The sequence below is a fragment of the Eulemur rufifrons genome, chromosome 15 (assembly GCF_041146395.1).
Source record: "Eulemur rufifrons isolate Redbay chromosome 15, OSU_ERuf_1, whole genome shotgun sequence".
Taxonomy (NCBI): Eukaryota; Metazoa; Chordata; class Mammalia; order Primates; family Lemuridae; genus Eulemur; species Eulemur rufifrons.
The window spans coordinates 8,419,096-8,434,872 of NC_090997.1; the positions used below are offsets into that span (position 1 = coordinate 8,419,096).

At 37.1% G+C, this 15,777-nt stretch overlaps 1 protein-coding gene across 1 annotated transcript in view; it reads left to right on the forward strand.

Moving 5' to 3' along the window:
• DNAH8 (dynein axonemal heavy chain 8) overlaps window positions 1-15,777 on the forward strand; it is a 296,755-nt gene that overhangs the window by 82,896 nt on the left and 198,082 nt on the right. Inside the window, 3 exon segments of the mRNA XM_069487596.1 lie at window positions 3,968-4,043; window positions 5,014-5,203; window positions 13,060-13,256. Of these exon segments, the coding sequence (XP_069343697.1) occupies window positions 3,968-4,043; window positions 5,014-5,203; window positions 13,060-13,256 (463 nt within the window).

Below are 15,777 nucleotides of genomic sequence, written 5' to 3' on the forward strand. Positions count from 1 at the left end.
AGTTGCACTTGATTTATGACATTTTATTTTGTGTTTTCTTCTTACTAGCTGTTCTTTCTCTTTGATTCATTTTATTATCACTGTTATCTTTTGGATGAATAATTTTCATCTTTTATTCTCTTTTCCGTACTTTTCTGGCATATTTAATTAAAATCTCCAGGTTCACTTGTATTTTTTGTATCCCACTGGTTCCTTAGTGAGGATTTACGAGGGGTAAACTCTCTTATTTTTCTTTGTAAGTCTGAAAATGTTTTGCCCTCATACTTTCAAGACAGTTTGGCTGGATGTAAGATTTTATTGGCTGGATGAGGTGGCTCACGCCTGTAATTCTAGCACTTTGGGAGACTGAGGCGGGAGGATTTCTTGAGGCCAGGAGGTGGAAACCAGCCTGAGCAAGAGTGAGACCCTGTCTCTACTAGAACTAGAAAAGTTAGTCGGGCCTCGTGGCTCCACCTGCTTGGGAGGCTGAGGCAGGGGGATCACTGGAGCCCAGGAGTTTGAAGGTTACAGTGAGCTGTGATCAACCACTGCACTCTAGACAGGATGACAAAGCCAGTCTCTGTCCCCCCCCCCAAAAAAAACATTTTATTGTCTCTTGGCACTTTGAAAGTATATCCTCATGTTTCTCTGACTTGCGTTGCTGTGGATGAGAAGTCTGCAGTGAGTATAACTGAAGATTCTTTTTTTATGCTTAATGTTTCTGCAGTTTTCTTACCTTGTGTGGATTTGTCTTTCTTTAATCCTGCTTTGTTCTCAGAGTGCACTTTCTGTTTGAGGGCTTAGAACTTCCCTTAATTCCTCAACAATTTCCTCTTCAGTTATTGCTTTGAGGACATTCCTTCATTGTCTTCTTCTGGAACTCCTATTGAATGTTGAATAGAGTCACCACGTAAATTATTGTTCCAACTAGGAGACTTTTGTGCATCTGCCATCCAGATGAGGTGCCAGGACAGAATTAATCTGGAACTGTCCCTGGGCACACTGGACATGTGGTCATCTCATGTGTTGGGGCCTCTCAGTCTGTCCTTCCTGTTTCCTCACTACTTTGTCATACATTTTATATTTTTGCCTTTCTGAACTACATTATATCCAAGTGTCTCTGTATCTGTTCTGAAGATTATGTCATCTGGTGCATCTTCAATATTTCAATACTTTTCTCCTTATCCTCCAGATACTGTATCATTTCTGCCTTTTTAGTTTAGCAATTTCTCTTTTTTTTTAAATTTTTTTGGAAGATAGAGCCTTCACATATCTCTTTGAACATTCTCAATTTACTTATTTTACAATTTACTTATTTTACAATTTACTTATACTTTTATACAATAAATTTTTATCTGAAGAGAGTTCCTGTTTCAATTCTTTATTTCTTTAGCCCTCTTCTTTACCCTTAGACGTATTCATGTATATTGGGATTTGAATGTGTGGGCTCTCTTTGAGCAACAGCTTTTTTTGTTTTTGTGTTTCTTTCTCCTTCTCTCCTTTCCTATCTAGGAGTTTCACTTTTGCCTCTAAAAGACACTTGGAACCTTGAGTTTAGAACCAGGTCTTATCTGTTAACATTACCGCCCTGGAGAGATGCTGGGAGGAGGCAGGCCTGCCCGGAGCACACAGGTGGTCTGACTTGGTTGCTCATCGGGGAAGCTGCGGATTTGGGCCTTTTATTCTAGGCCCACATATTCTGGAAAAGCTGTAGCTGTGGGCAGTAGGTTGACAGACTTTGTCTTGCTGTTGTTTTGCCTCATCATAAGTGGGGGGCATTCTCTTAGTTTTTGCCTTCAAGTAGTGAGCTTGGCTGACCCCGTTCAGGTCCTCTCGGTCCTATGTCCCACAAGGGCCAACCACCCCACTGTCACTGCCTCTCTCCAGACCAGAGCCCTGGCCGGGTGGCCCCTGTGTTTCTGGTCCCTTTCTAATTCACAGAGATCCTTTCTTGTACTTGAGCATTCTCACGTCCTTTGTATCCATGATTGTGATGTGTTTGGCAGAAAGAAGTGTTTCTGAAGCATGAACTCACCGTGCCACCTTGGTTTACAAATTTTGTGGTACTTAAGTCATTTTTGAAGAGGCACACATGAGGACAGTACTCAGAATCCTCACTTGCCTAAACGTCTTTCTCTTATCCTCACACAAAAATGCTAGTTTGGTCTTCTTGGATCACAATCTCTTTCTTTTATACTCTACAAATGCTCTTCCATTGGCTTATTTTGTTTCAATTTTTAGATGAGTGTTCTGCCACTAATTCAATTTTTCTTTACATTAATAAGTAACAGCTTGTTTTGATGCTTACAGGATTGCTCTTTTATTCTTGGAACTCATAAATTATATGTTTAGATGTACATCTTTTTTCCCCCCTTTAATCCTGTCAGGCACACAGAGAATCTTTTCCAGATGGGAAAACAGGTCTATTCTTAAGATTAAAGGAATGCTGTGCTTTTTTTTTTTTTATTTCGGTATATTATGGGGGTACAAAAGTTTAGGTTACGTATATTGCCCTTGCTCCCCCCCTCAGAGCTTCAAGCATGTCCATCCCCTAGACGGTGCGCATCGCACTCATTGTGTATGTATACACCCATCCCCTCCTGCCCCACGTCTGCCCGACACCCGATTAATGTTGGAAAGCTATGCTTTAATTTGCCATATCTGTGTAGGATTCACACGCTGGATCTACGTAGTAAAATGTCTCCGAGTTGAGTGACCCTCTGGAAGTTACTTAACCTCTCCCTACCTTGGTTTCCTTATCTACAATACGGAAATAATCATCGCAGGATCTGCTTCACAGTGTTAGTGGGAGGGCAAACTATGGTATTTCATGGAAAGTGCTTGGAAAGTGCTTGGAAAGTGCCTGGCATACATTGAGCATTCAATAAATGTTACTTATTCTTACTTTTTCCCTCAGTAATTTCTATCTCTTTGTAATTTGCATCTGAAATTTTGGAGAATACCTTAAGCTGGTCCTCTAGTTTGCTGATAATAAGGTACTGAATGATCCAGTGTGCTGTTCACTGCCTCTACTATTAATAGCTTAGTTGTTTGTTTATACTTCATGAAACTCTTTCTTGTTCTCAAATTGTGCCCTTTGTATTACAGTCTACGCTTACTTTATTGCCCAGTTTCACAGGAAGACTATGAATTAGAGGGTTTTGTTTGCTTGCTTGCTTTTAGTTCAAAGAGTTTCTTACAATAATATGTTTATCTGGGAATCACTGGCCCTGAGTGCTAAAAGTTGGGCCTCCACTTTTGAACTGTGGTGTCTTTATGTTTCTTGTGATCCTCCCTCCCCTCCTCCCCTGCCATCTGCTTGTACCTTTACTTCCTTACTTTTACTTACTATTTTTACTGTATTAATTTTAAAAGCCAGTGTGGTTTTTCAGCAATGATAGCATTTCTTGCATTCCCAGAGAAAAAGAATGAAAAGTTTACATTTATTGTAATTTTGTGTGGGATCAGGATGGAGGTCAAGGCAGAGAGAGCTAGCCAAACTACTGCACAGCTCTGCGTGTATCCTTTATTACTGGACTCATATGTCTGTACATCTGTGCTTCTGTCTGTGCATGAGTGATATTTAAAAAAGCAGTTTTGGAAAGGCTTTGACTGGAAACCTCCTTTTTAGTCTTATAAAAAGGTATATGAAGGTATATGCTTTTTGTTGGTGACCTCACCCTGCACCTGTTACAGGGCTAGAAACAAAGAATGCTACTAGTAAACATTGTTAAATGGTTATTACAAAGAGAGCAGCAGCATTAAAATACTAGCAGATGTGTATGAGACTATTTTACCTTCAGGAATATTGTATCATTGTGTTTTCTTAGTTTGCTGCAATTTATGGTTCTATTCTAGGTAATATTCTCAGTGTGTAACTTGATATTTAAAAATGGTCTTTATTTTTGGGACTGAAACTTATAGCATAATAAACCATTTATGAAATTTTAGGCGAAGGTTTATCAGCTAAATGTCCATCTTATTACAGCCTTCCTGGGCGAAAGCGGTCAGAAGACATTATTTCCTTTATAAAAACTGAAGTACATCTTGCAATTCCTAATGTGGTAAGTATTATTAAGCACAATGATATTTTGGTAATGTTTTTAAGGAGTACAGTATTAGAACTGTGAACTTTCATTTACAGTAACATCTTGGTCCTGTGTATTTCTTCACTTCCCCTTTTTGATTTTTGACTTAACAAAAATCAAAATGTCCTCTCTAACTATTATTAAAAAGTTACTTCTGCATAGCTCATGGTGTATTAGAGGACTGGTGAGAGTTGTGTTAAGCATCTGTTCTGCCATCAATTAGCAAGTATCTTACAAGTTGCCTTGCTTTTTCTTCAGACATTAGATCATCTAAATAAAATCATCATAGATGTCCACATCCCTACCCTACACACATGACTGTGAAGCAGCCCGCCAAGGATGACAGAATAATAGGAAGGCAGAAGGAGCCTGTGTCCCAAGCATCGTGAATGCCTGTGTCTTCCCACGGCACTTATCTCTGCAACTATCCCAGTTGCTCACTGGCATCTGGGACCCCAAGCCACACAGGCTGGCTGAGGTGCCTTCTGTGCTGGGCCACAGGATAAGGCCAGACAGGAATAGCCTGTGACTCACCTAAAAGCACCTTTGCTTGGTTTCATCTCCTGAAGGATAGCTCCTTAGCTTATTGGGCACATTTCAAAGAACCGAGTTGAGAATCTTGGTGGTACAGCTTCTTCACTTGTTTTGCTCCATGGATCTCTAACACATAGTCCACAATTTTCTGCTGCATCCAGCCACCCTCATGGGAAAGGATGACAAACACCAAGTTTGACTTTTTGCCCACAGGAACTGGTAGAACAGGAAAACCTCAGGGTAGAGAAAGTCTTCAGCTCATCCACCTCTGACATTCCTCTCCTCAAAGCAGCCTCCCACTGGGCCAGCTGAGGCTTTCCCGGCTTGCTTGGTGGGGCATGGGGGTGGTTAGAACTGGGGGGATGGATTGCATGAGCTGGCAGTATTATGCCCTTGCTTCTTCTTTCTACAGGTAATGGTTCCTAGTTTGGATGATATTCAACAAGCCATTAACCGTATGATCCAGTTAACCCTGGAGGTCAGCAGAGGGGTGGCTCACTGGGGGCAACAGCAGACCCGTCACGTCAAGTCTGCCGTTGCTAGTCCCACCACGACGGACCTGCCCCATCAAAGCACAGGAAAACAACTGAAGAAGGAAGAGAGTAAGAATGTTAAATCTCAGATGAAAGGAACCTTAGAGTCATAACAATTAGTAAATGGTCTTTCTGCTTCTTCCTGGGTTTGACAGCATATAGATTTTTTAAAAGTTATTTTTAAATGTTTATTTGATAAAATTTTGCATTAAAAACTAGTTTTCTCCATCCTTCCTCTTAAACATAACATGCAGACATTTCTTTCCATTTTTTGGCATGGCTGAAAAGGATTTTTACCACAGTTCTATTATCATAACCTTAAAAGTTACTTATCTCGTTTCTACTCCCTGTTCCTCAGTTAATTTATAATTATTATCCAAAGGTTGAAATAAAGTGATATTCAGCAAATTAAAAAAAAAATAAATAAACCTTAGCACTAATTTTACTTTCAGCATTATATTAGATTGAATAAACTTAGTGTAGAATATGGTGTGTAGATGATCTGAATCATATGTTCCTTGTACACAAAGTAAACATAAATTGGTCCCTTAAGTAGTTATGGATATGATATGATAGTGACCCAAAATTTCATGGGCATTTTTGGACATTTCCTTGTATAGAAAGCCAAACTCTTTTCTCCCAAAACTATATTGCCTTCAGGAAAATGCAAATTCAAAACAAGATATCATGTAAGCTACCTTTCTGTGTTGCACCAATGTTGCTTTCTCAGCTTACGTCTATGGGAGAATGGGGTGTTCCCTACAGCAGCTAAGGAGGAAGGATGAAAAATCTCAGGCCTGGTCTATGTGACTTGGCTTGATATGTGGGTGTCAGCTGAAAATGGACTAATACTGCCCTACAGCCCACTCAGGAGTGGCCTTAAAGGACAGCGAGGGGGGAAATTCCCCTCGGTGGGCAGAGCTTTAAGCAGAATATCCTTTTTAAGGAAGGAGAAGTGAATCACAGCAGCAACAAAAATAAATGAATGGGACATGATTAAATTAAAAAGCTTCTGCACAGCCAAAGAAACAGTCCAGAGAATAAACAGACCACCTACAGAATGGGAAAAAATTTTTGCATACTACACATCAGATAAAGGACTGATAACAAGAATCTATTTAGAACTCAGGAAAATCAGCAAGAAAAAATCAAGCAACCCTATCAAAAAGTGGGCAAAGGACATGAATAGAAATTTTTCAAAAGAAGATATAAAAATGGCTAACAAACATATGAAAAAGTGTTCAACATCTCTAATCATCAGGGAAATGCAAATCAAAACCACAATGAGATATCACTTAACCCCAGTGAGAATGGCCTTTATCAAAAAAACCCAAAACAACACATGTTGGCGTGGATGTGGAGAGACAGGAACACTCATACACTGCTGGTGGGACTGCAAACTAGTGCAACCCCTGTGGAAAGCATTATGGAGGTATCTTAAACAGATTCAAGTAGACCTGCCATTTGACCCAGCAATCCCATTACTGGGCATATACCCAAAGGAAAAAAGGTCATTCTGTAACAAAGGCACATGTACCTGAATGTTTATAGCAGCACAATTCACAATAGCAAAGATGTGGAAACAACCCAAATGCCCATCAATACATGATTGGATTAGTAAGCTGTGGTATATGTATACCATGGAATATTACTCAGCTATAAGGAATGATGAAGATACGACATCTCTATGGTTCTCCTGGAGAGAGTTGGAACCCATTATATTAAGTGAAGTATCCCAAGAATGGAAAAACAAGCATCACATGTACTCACCAGAAAATTGGTTTCCCTGATCATCACCTAAATACAAATCTGGGAACGACACCAATTGGACATCAGACTGAGGTGGGGGGTGGGGGAGGGGATGGGGGTATGCCTACACAATGAGTGCATTGTGCACTGTTTGGGGAGTGGTAACACTTGAAGGTGCTGACTCGGGAAAGGGGGGGTGGGGAAAAATATGAAACTATTGTTTTTAACTTGCACTGTTCACTTAATAATTTATCATGAATAAAAAAAAAAAGAAGAAAGAAGAAATGCATGTTGTAAGCTAAAAAAAAAAAAAAGAATTACAATTTGGTAAAATGTTTTTAATTAAAAAAGAATCATCTGCCTTTAACAATAAACTCTTGTTTTCTTCCGTGTTAAAAAAAAAAAAAAAAAAAAAAAAGGAAGGAGAAGTGGTCTGAAGCAAAGATATACATGGACGTGGAATATTGGGAACAGGAATTAAACACAGAAGAGATGAAGGGAATTCCCAGGTGAATGAGGAAGGGTGGTTATGCAATGACATTTGTGTTCAAAGCATAGAGAGCAACTGGTGTGACTCAAGAGACAGATGAGTTTTGGCCGCCCTCACCAAATGCCGGATGCCATGATACTGACTTTTAACTTGAAGACAGAATGCCTGGGTGAACCTGGTCCACATTCTTGTCTGTGCTTGCTTGCTTTCATCATGTGCTGATAAACTTGCTGTTCTACACTCATTGCCCTGGGTCAGCTGAAGAGGCATTCATTCTTCACAAGTGTTCTGCTTCGACCCACTACTGAGAACTGGAGGCAGGTAATTAATTGTGCTGTAAGGAAATACAGATTAGCCCACTGTCCTGGTTGTATTCTTCCTGGACATACATTAATTGGCCTGCCCATCAACACAGTCCTGCCCAATGTCCTGATTGTGATGAGACCTATATTTTCTAGGCCTCACTTATCCTACCCCATGGCTTCTTCACAAAAGGCTTTTGTAAACTTGTAGGAAAACCGAAGCCAGACTAGACCCAGAGACTCTGTTCAACTTCTTTTCTTATAGGAGCCTTCATCTAACATGGACAATTCTTCACAGCTAGGTTAGTGCTTACTGCTCAGTTTTTTAAAAAATTAAACAGTATATTGCTTAGAGATAAGCACACTGGTTTATCTTCAAGTTTACCTTCAAAGAAAATTCAGGGTAACAGTTACCTCTGGAAGTAAGGGAGGGAATAGGATTAGTGAGGGGCCCAGAGAGGACTAATGTATTAGCAGCATTCTATTCCTAACCTGGAAGATGAGTACATTGGAATTCATTTTTTCTTCTTCTTTAATATATGTTTTACATATTTCTTATTCTTTTTGAGCAATGTATTTTATATATGTGTCTATAAGTATGCTATATTTATCTCATCCACACATATACTTAAATACATCCTCTTAGCAAACTAGGACTATGAAGGATTTTCTGATAATGGTATTTGTTAAAAACTTTAGATGAATTCCTTTCCCAATAAAATGAAGAATAAACAAGGAAGCCTGCTATCATCACTTTTATTCAGTATTTTACTGGAGATCCTCTTTATGAAATAAGACAAGAAAAAATGAGAATAAGAGTTGAAGAGGAAGACTAAGATTGTCTTTGTTTAAAGAGCATACATAGAAATTCCTAGAAATCTAGAAAAAACTTTTAGAACTAATAAGTTCAGTAATGTTTATAGTATAAAAAACTGACACACAGAAAAAAAAAGTCTTTTTACAATCACCAGTAATTCAAGTAAATGTAACAGAAAAAAACAGATTTTTCACTGCCACAAAACCATAATGTACTTAAAAAATAAATATAAAAAATTATTTGCACTTTTGGAGAAAAATGATTATTACTGAATGACATAATGGAAAACAGCAATCATAAAGAAGTCATGAAAAAGTCAATTCCTTGGTTAATCTACAAATTCAGTACAATTCCAGAGAAATCACAACAGAATTTTTTTCTATTATTTGTCAACTTGATTTGTAAATTTGATTGTAAAATTATATGGAATTCTATACCACTGTAAGATGACTGTAGTTAACAATAACATATAGTTTCAAATAGCTAGAAGGAGGATATTGAATAAAGAAATGATAAATATTTGAGATGACGGATGTACTAATTACCTGACCTGATCGCTATACATCGTATGTATCAAAATATCACTATGTATGCCATAAATATGTACAATTATTATGTGTCAATAAAAAATTATATGGAAGAACAAAGAGCCAAAAATAGACAAGAAAACTTGGTGAAGAAAAACAATGTAGGGGGCCTGGCCATTCCAAATAGCAAGGAATATTACAGAGCCAGACTAATGAAGACAATCTTTTAATGGTCCAAAAATCAGTAACATATCAATGAAACAGGATAGAGGGTGCAGAACACTCATATATATGAAAATTAGATACATGACGTAGGTGGAATTGCAAATCCGTTGGGAAAGAATGTACTATTTAACAAATGGTGCTAGGGAATTTTATCCATATTGAAAAAACTTAAATCTTATTTAAGATATATTTACAACTTAAATTTAACCATACCTACTATTCTATATTCTATAACACTATTCTATCTATTGTATAACACTTTTGGAATAAAACACAGCACAATATATTTATGACATCAAGGTAGAGAAGGATTCTCAAGACATACAAATCTCAAAACTTAGGAAAAAAGATATTTAAATTTGACTTATTTATATTTAAAAACATCTTTGAAGGATGACTAAACTTAAACAAACATGTTGGAATCCTTAACAAAATGTTAGCAAACTGAATCCAGCAATATATAAAAGGGAGTACATATAGTAATCAAATGAGGTTTATCCCAGAAAGGCAAGATTGGTTTAGCATCCTAAAATGCACTATATTAAACTCATGATCATCTCAATAGACACAGAGAAAGCATTTGACAACAACCAACACCCTTTCATGGTAAACATCCTCAACAATCTAGGAACAGAATTGAACTTCTTCAGTCTGATAAAGGACATCTAAGAAAAACCTGTAGCTAACATCATACTTAATGGTGAAAGACTGAATTATTTCCCCTGTAAGATCAAGAACAAGTCAAGAATTAGAATGCTAGCTCTCACCACATCTATTCAACATTATACTGGAGGTTCTATCAAGTGGATTAAGATAAATAAAAAATATCAAAGATATGTACATTGGAAAGAAAGAAGTAAAACTGTATTAGCAGATGACATGATCTTGTATGTAAAAACAACCTAAGGAATCCACCCCCACCAAAAAAAAACTATTAGAACTAATAAATGAATTCAACAAGACTTCAGGATACAAGATCAATATGCAAAAGTCAATTATATTTCTAAATTTTAGCAATGAACAATCTGCAAATGAAATTAAGAAAACAGTTTTGTTCACAATAGTATCAAAAAGAATAAAACAAATTTAGCAGAAGGAGACCTGTACATTGGGAACTGCAAAACATTGCTGAAAGGTACATCATGGAGAGGTACATCATGTTGGTGGATTGGAAGATCCAATATTGATAAGTTGGCAATTCTCTCCAAATTTATCTATAGATTTAATGCAGTTCTTATCAAAATGCCAGAAGGCTTTCTTGCAGAAATTTATAAGTTGAACCTAAAATTTGAATAGAGAATAAGGGAATTCAAAAGGATCTATAATAGACAAAAAATTTTGAAAAAGAAGAACAAAGCTGGAGAACTTATACTACTTGATTTCAAAACTTACTATACAGCTACAGTTATCAAAATAGTGTGGTGTTGGCCTAAGGACAGACAGATAGATCAATGGGTCAGAATATAAAATCCAGAAATAAACTCTTAAATTTCTAGTCAGTTTATTTTCTGCAAAGATATTAAGTTAATTCAGTGGGGGAACAGACAGTCTTTACAACAAATAATGCTGGAACAATTAGATATACATGTGAAAAAAAAGTTGGACCCTTAACCTCACACCATACACACAGCTTAACTCAAAATGAATTACACAGAAGTAAAACTATAAAAATTTAAAAGAAAACACAGAAATGTTTTGTGATTTGGGGTTAGACAAAGATTTCTTAGATATTACAGCAAAAGTATGATCCAGAAAAGAAAAAATTGATAAATTGGGCTTCATACAAATTAAAAACTTTTGCTCTTCAAAAGTTATCCAAAGTGATTTATAGATTCAATGCAATTCCCATTAAAATACCCAGGTCATTTTTTGCAGATCAAGAAAAAATAATTCTGCACTTCATGTAGAACCAGAAAAGACCCCAAATAGCCAAAGCAACCTTAAGCAAAAAGAACAAATTGGGTGGCATCATTTTACCAGACTTTAAGCTATACTAGAAGGCTATAGTAACCAAAACAGTAAGGTACTGGCACAAGAACAGAGACATAGACCATAGACCAATGGATCAGAACAAAGAACTCAGATAGAAAACCATCCTCATGTTGCCATCTAATCTTTGACAAAGCAGACAAAAATATACACTGGGGAAAAGAAACCCTATTCAATAAATGGTGCTGAGAAAATTGGATAGCTACATGTAGAAGATTGAAACAGGATCTGCACCTCTCACCACTCACAAAAATTAATTCATGGTGGATAACAGACTTAAACATAAGGCATGAAACTATAAGAATTCCAGAAGAAGAGGTTGGAAAAAGTTTTATAGATATCAGCCTAGGCAAAGGATTTATGAAGAAGACCCCAATGGCAATCACAGCAGCAACAAAAATAAATAAATGGGACCTGATTAAATTAAAAAGGTTCTACACAGCCAAGGACACAATCAATAGAGTGAATAGACAACCCATAGAACAGGAGAAAATATTTGTATGCTATACATCTGATAAAGGGCTGATAACCAGAATCTACAAAGAACTCAAGCAAATCAGGAAGAAAAAAATCAGACAACCCCCTTAAAAAGTGGGCAAAAGACACACACAGAAGCTTTTCAAAAGAAGATAGACAAATGGCCAGTAAACATATGAAAAAATGCTCAACATCACTAATCATCAGGGAAATGCAAATCAAAACCAAAATGAGGTATCACCTAACCCTAGTGAGAATGGCTTTTATCAAAAAGCCCCAAAATAATGGATGCTGGCATGCATGCGGAGAGAAAGAAACACCTCTGGGACTACAAACTAGTCAATCACTATGGAAAGTAGTATGGACATACTTCAAAGAGTTAAAAGTAAAACCTACCGTTTGATCCAGCAATTCCACTACGGGGTATATACCCAAAGGAAAAGATTACATTTTATAAAAAAGACACTTGTACTCAAATATTTATTAAATATAAGACAAAATAAAGGAGCCAATGAGTGGCCTGGGCTTAGAGAAGACTGTGGTATATTCAGCAGACACCAGTCAGCTTCAGCTAACTGTTGCCAGGCAGGAACATGGGCCCGTACTACAAGATTACACCATTTTAAAAGAAACGTTGGAAATCTGTAATTTCATGTGAAATATTATTTTTATAATAACATTATTAATAATGTTAAGACTGTGTTAAAAAAAAAAAGTGCTATGTGGTCCAAGTAAGAGTAATCTGTATAGTCTCTGCTTGACGGAGAATATTTGAGAATTTTCAATCAAGATAATGACATGATCAGACTTGTTTTGTTAAGAAATGTTTATAGTAGGGCTAAGAGTTACTACATGATCTCTATATACCAAATGCTGAGCTAAAGGTGAACACAGGTGGTCTCATTTAATCCTCATATGAATCATCCATGAAGATTAAATAACTGGCATAAGTCATTTGGGTAATAAATGTGGTGTCTCTCCTTTAACCATTAAGCTGTTCCACAGGGTAGAAATTTCAACTCTTTTGGAGATTGGGGCCCATTCTCACTCTTCTTTTAACCTTTTCTTAAAGGGCTTTTTAAAATTGCGGGCATTTTAATCCGTGTCTTTCAGTTCTTCTCTCTGAAGAACACTGTTCTTCCAGATTAAAGGAATCTAGACCTTAAAATCTAACACAATAGTTTAATAAGTGAAGATAGCAAGAAAATAGCTCTAATTACTTAGAAAGTTCTTAATTACTTGGAGGCAGAGTCTTTAAGAAAATAGTTTTAAAAACTACGGATATGAAAATCAATAGTATTAAAGTTGGATATTGAAGTTATTTATAGTATAATAACATCTGCTTTCAGAATCTTTTGAAGAAATTATTCCTGCGAGGAAGCCAAAGAATTTCTACCCGGGGGTAGCAGAGCACAAGGATATTTCCAAGTTGGTCCTTCTCCTTTCTTCCTCTGTGAATTCTCTGAGAAAGGCTGCTAATGAGGCCCTGCAGGACTTTCAAAAGTATAAGACTCTCTGGACAGAGGACCGGGATGTGAAAGTGAAGGTGTATTTCCTCTACTTGTAATGTTGTTTGAGTTTTAATCGTTTATTTCTAACTCTCTTTTTTTTTCTTTATTTCAGGGTATTATGGGAGTACAAACATTTTGGTTACATGTTATGATTTTGCCACACCCAAACCATTATTTAAGGCATGCCCTTTCATCTCTACAACGTTCACCGTGTCCATTAGTTGTGGGTTTAGCCAATCCCAACCCCTCAATCCCTAAAGAATCTTACTGCTTGTAAGCACCTTAGTGTTGATCAGTTAGTGCCAATTTGACGGCGAGTACATGTGGTGCCTATTCCTCCATTCTTGTGATACCTCACTTTGGAGGATGGGCTCAAGCTCTATACAGGAAAATATAAGAGGTGCTAGATCACCATCCTTTTTTATAATTGAGTATTCCATTGTATACATACACCATATTTTATTAATCCACTCATGGATTGATGGGCACTTTGGTTGTTTCCACATCCTTACAACTGTGAATTGTGCTGCCAACATTTGGGTGCAAATGTCTTTATTATAGAATGTCTTTTGTTCCTTTGGGTAGATGCCTAATAGTGCTATTGCTGGATCAAATGGCATTTCTATTTTTAGCTCTTTGAGGTATCTCCAAATTCTTTTCCACAGAGGTCGCACTAATTTGCAGTCCCACCAGCAGTGTAAGAGTGTTCGTATCTCTCCACATCCTTGCCAGCATTTGTTGTTTTGGGATTTTTTGATAAAGGCCAATCTCACTGGGGTTAGATGATATCTCATTGTGGTTTTGATTTGCCTTTCCCTAATGATTAGAGAAGATGAGCATTTTTTATGTTTGCTGGCCATTATTCTGTCTTCTTTTGAAAAGTTTCTGTTCATGTCCTTTGCCCATTCATTGATGGGGTTGTTAGATTTTTTTCTTGTTGATTTTCTTGAGTTCTAGATAGATCCCTGTTATCAGCACTTTATCAGATGTGTAGAGAGCAAATATTTTCTCTCATTCTGCAGGCTGTCTATTCTCTCTAATGATAATTTCCTTGGCTGTGCAAAAGCTTTTTAATTTGATCAGGTCCCATTTATTTATTTTTGTTGCTGCTGTGATTGCTTTGGGAGTCTTTGTCATAAATTCTTTGCCTAGGCTGATGTCTGAAAGGATATTCCCTACATTTTCTTCTAGGATTCTTAAGGTTTCATGCCTTAGGTTTCAGGCTATTATCCATCGTGAATTGATTTTTGTAAGAGGTGAGAGGTGGGGATTCAGTTTCAATCTTCTGCATGTAATTATCCAGTTTTCCTAGCACCATTTATTGAAAAGAGATTCTTTTCCCCAGTGTATATTTTTGTCTGCTTTGTCAAAGATTAGATGACCATATGCAGGTGTTTTCATCTCTGGATTCTCAGTCCTGTTCCAAAGGTCTATATCTCTGTTCTTGTGCCAGAATCATGCTGTTTTGATTACTATAGCCTTGTAGGACAGCTTGAAGGTCTGGTAGACTGATACCTCCCAGTTTGTTCTTTTTGCTTAAGATTGCTTTGGCTATATGAGGTCTTCTCTTGTACCATACAAAGTATGGAATTATTTTTTCTAGATCTCTAAAGAATGGTGATGGTACTTTCATAGAGATTGCATTAATTCTTTATATCACTTTAGGTAGAATGGACATTTTAACAATGTTGATTCTGCCAATCCATGAGCAAGGTAGATTTTTCCATCTGTTTACATCTTCTACAATTTATTTTCTTAGTGTTTCGTAGTTCTCCCTGTATATGTCTCTCTCCTCTTTCATTAAATATATTCCTAGATATTTAATTTTCTTTGAAGCTATTGTAAAAGTATTGCATTTTTTATTTGAATTTCGGCTTGACTGTTATTGGAGTATATTAATGCCTCTGATTTGTGTGTATTCATTTTGTATCCTGAGACTTTACTAAATTCATTTATCAATTCTAGCAGCCTCTTGGTTGAATCCTTGGGTTTTCTAGATATAATAGCATATCGTCAGCAAAGAGTGAGAATTTGATTTCTTCTGCCCTCATTTGGACGCCCTTAATTTCTTCTCTTGTCTAATTGCTCTAGCAAGGACTTCCAGCACTATGTTGAATAGAAGTGGAGATAGTAGGCAACCTTGTCTGGTTCCAGATCTAGGTGGGAATGAAGGCGGACTGAGCAGAGGCCCAGGACCTATAAATGCCAAGCTCTCGACACATTCTAGCTGGTGTGATACTCACATGGATACACTGAGGCAGTTGATCAAAACGAGATTTCAGACAGATTTTGTTTAATCCCCTTAAACAATTGAGTACCAGTTATGTGCTGGACACTGTCCAGAGGCCACATATTCAAGGGTGTGTCACACATACGTAGACCCAGATGTGTTTTTGGTTAGAGGCTCAAGGAAACTTTAGAGTTCCAGATAACCATTTGCAGTAGGCTGTGAAATTTCCTCTCATAGCTTCCTCTCCCAGCACTACCGGGATGTCTTATTCTTCACCCAGCCACTGGCCCTGTAGCACATGCAAGTGTAAAAGTGTATAAGCAAAT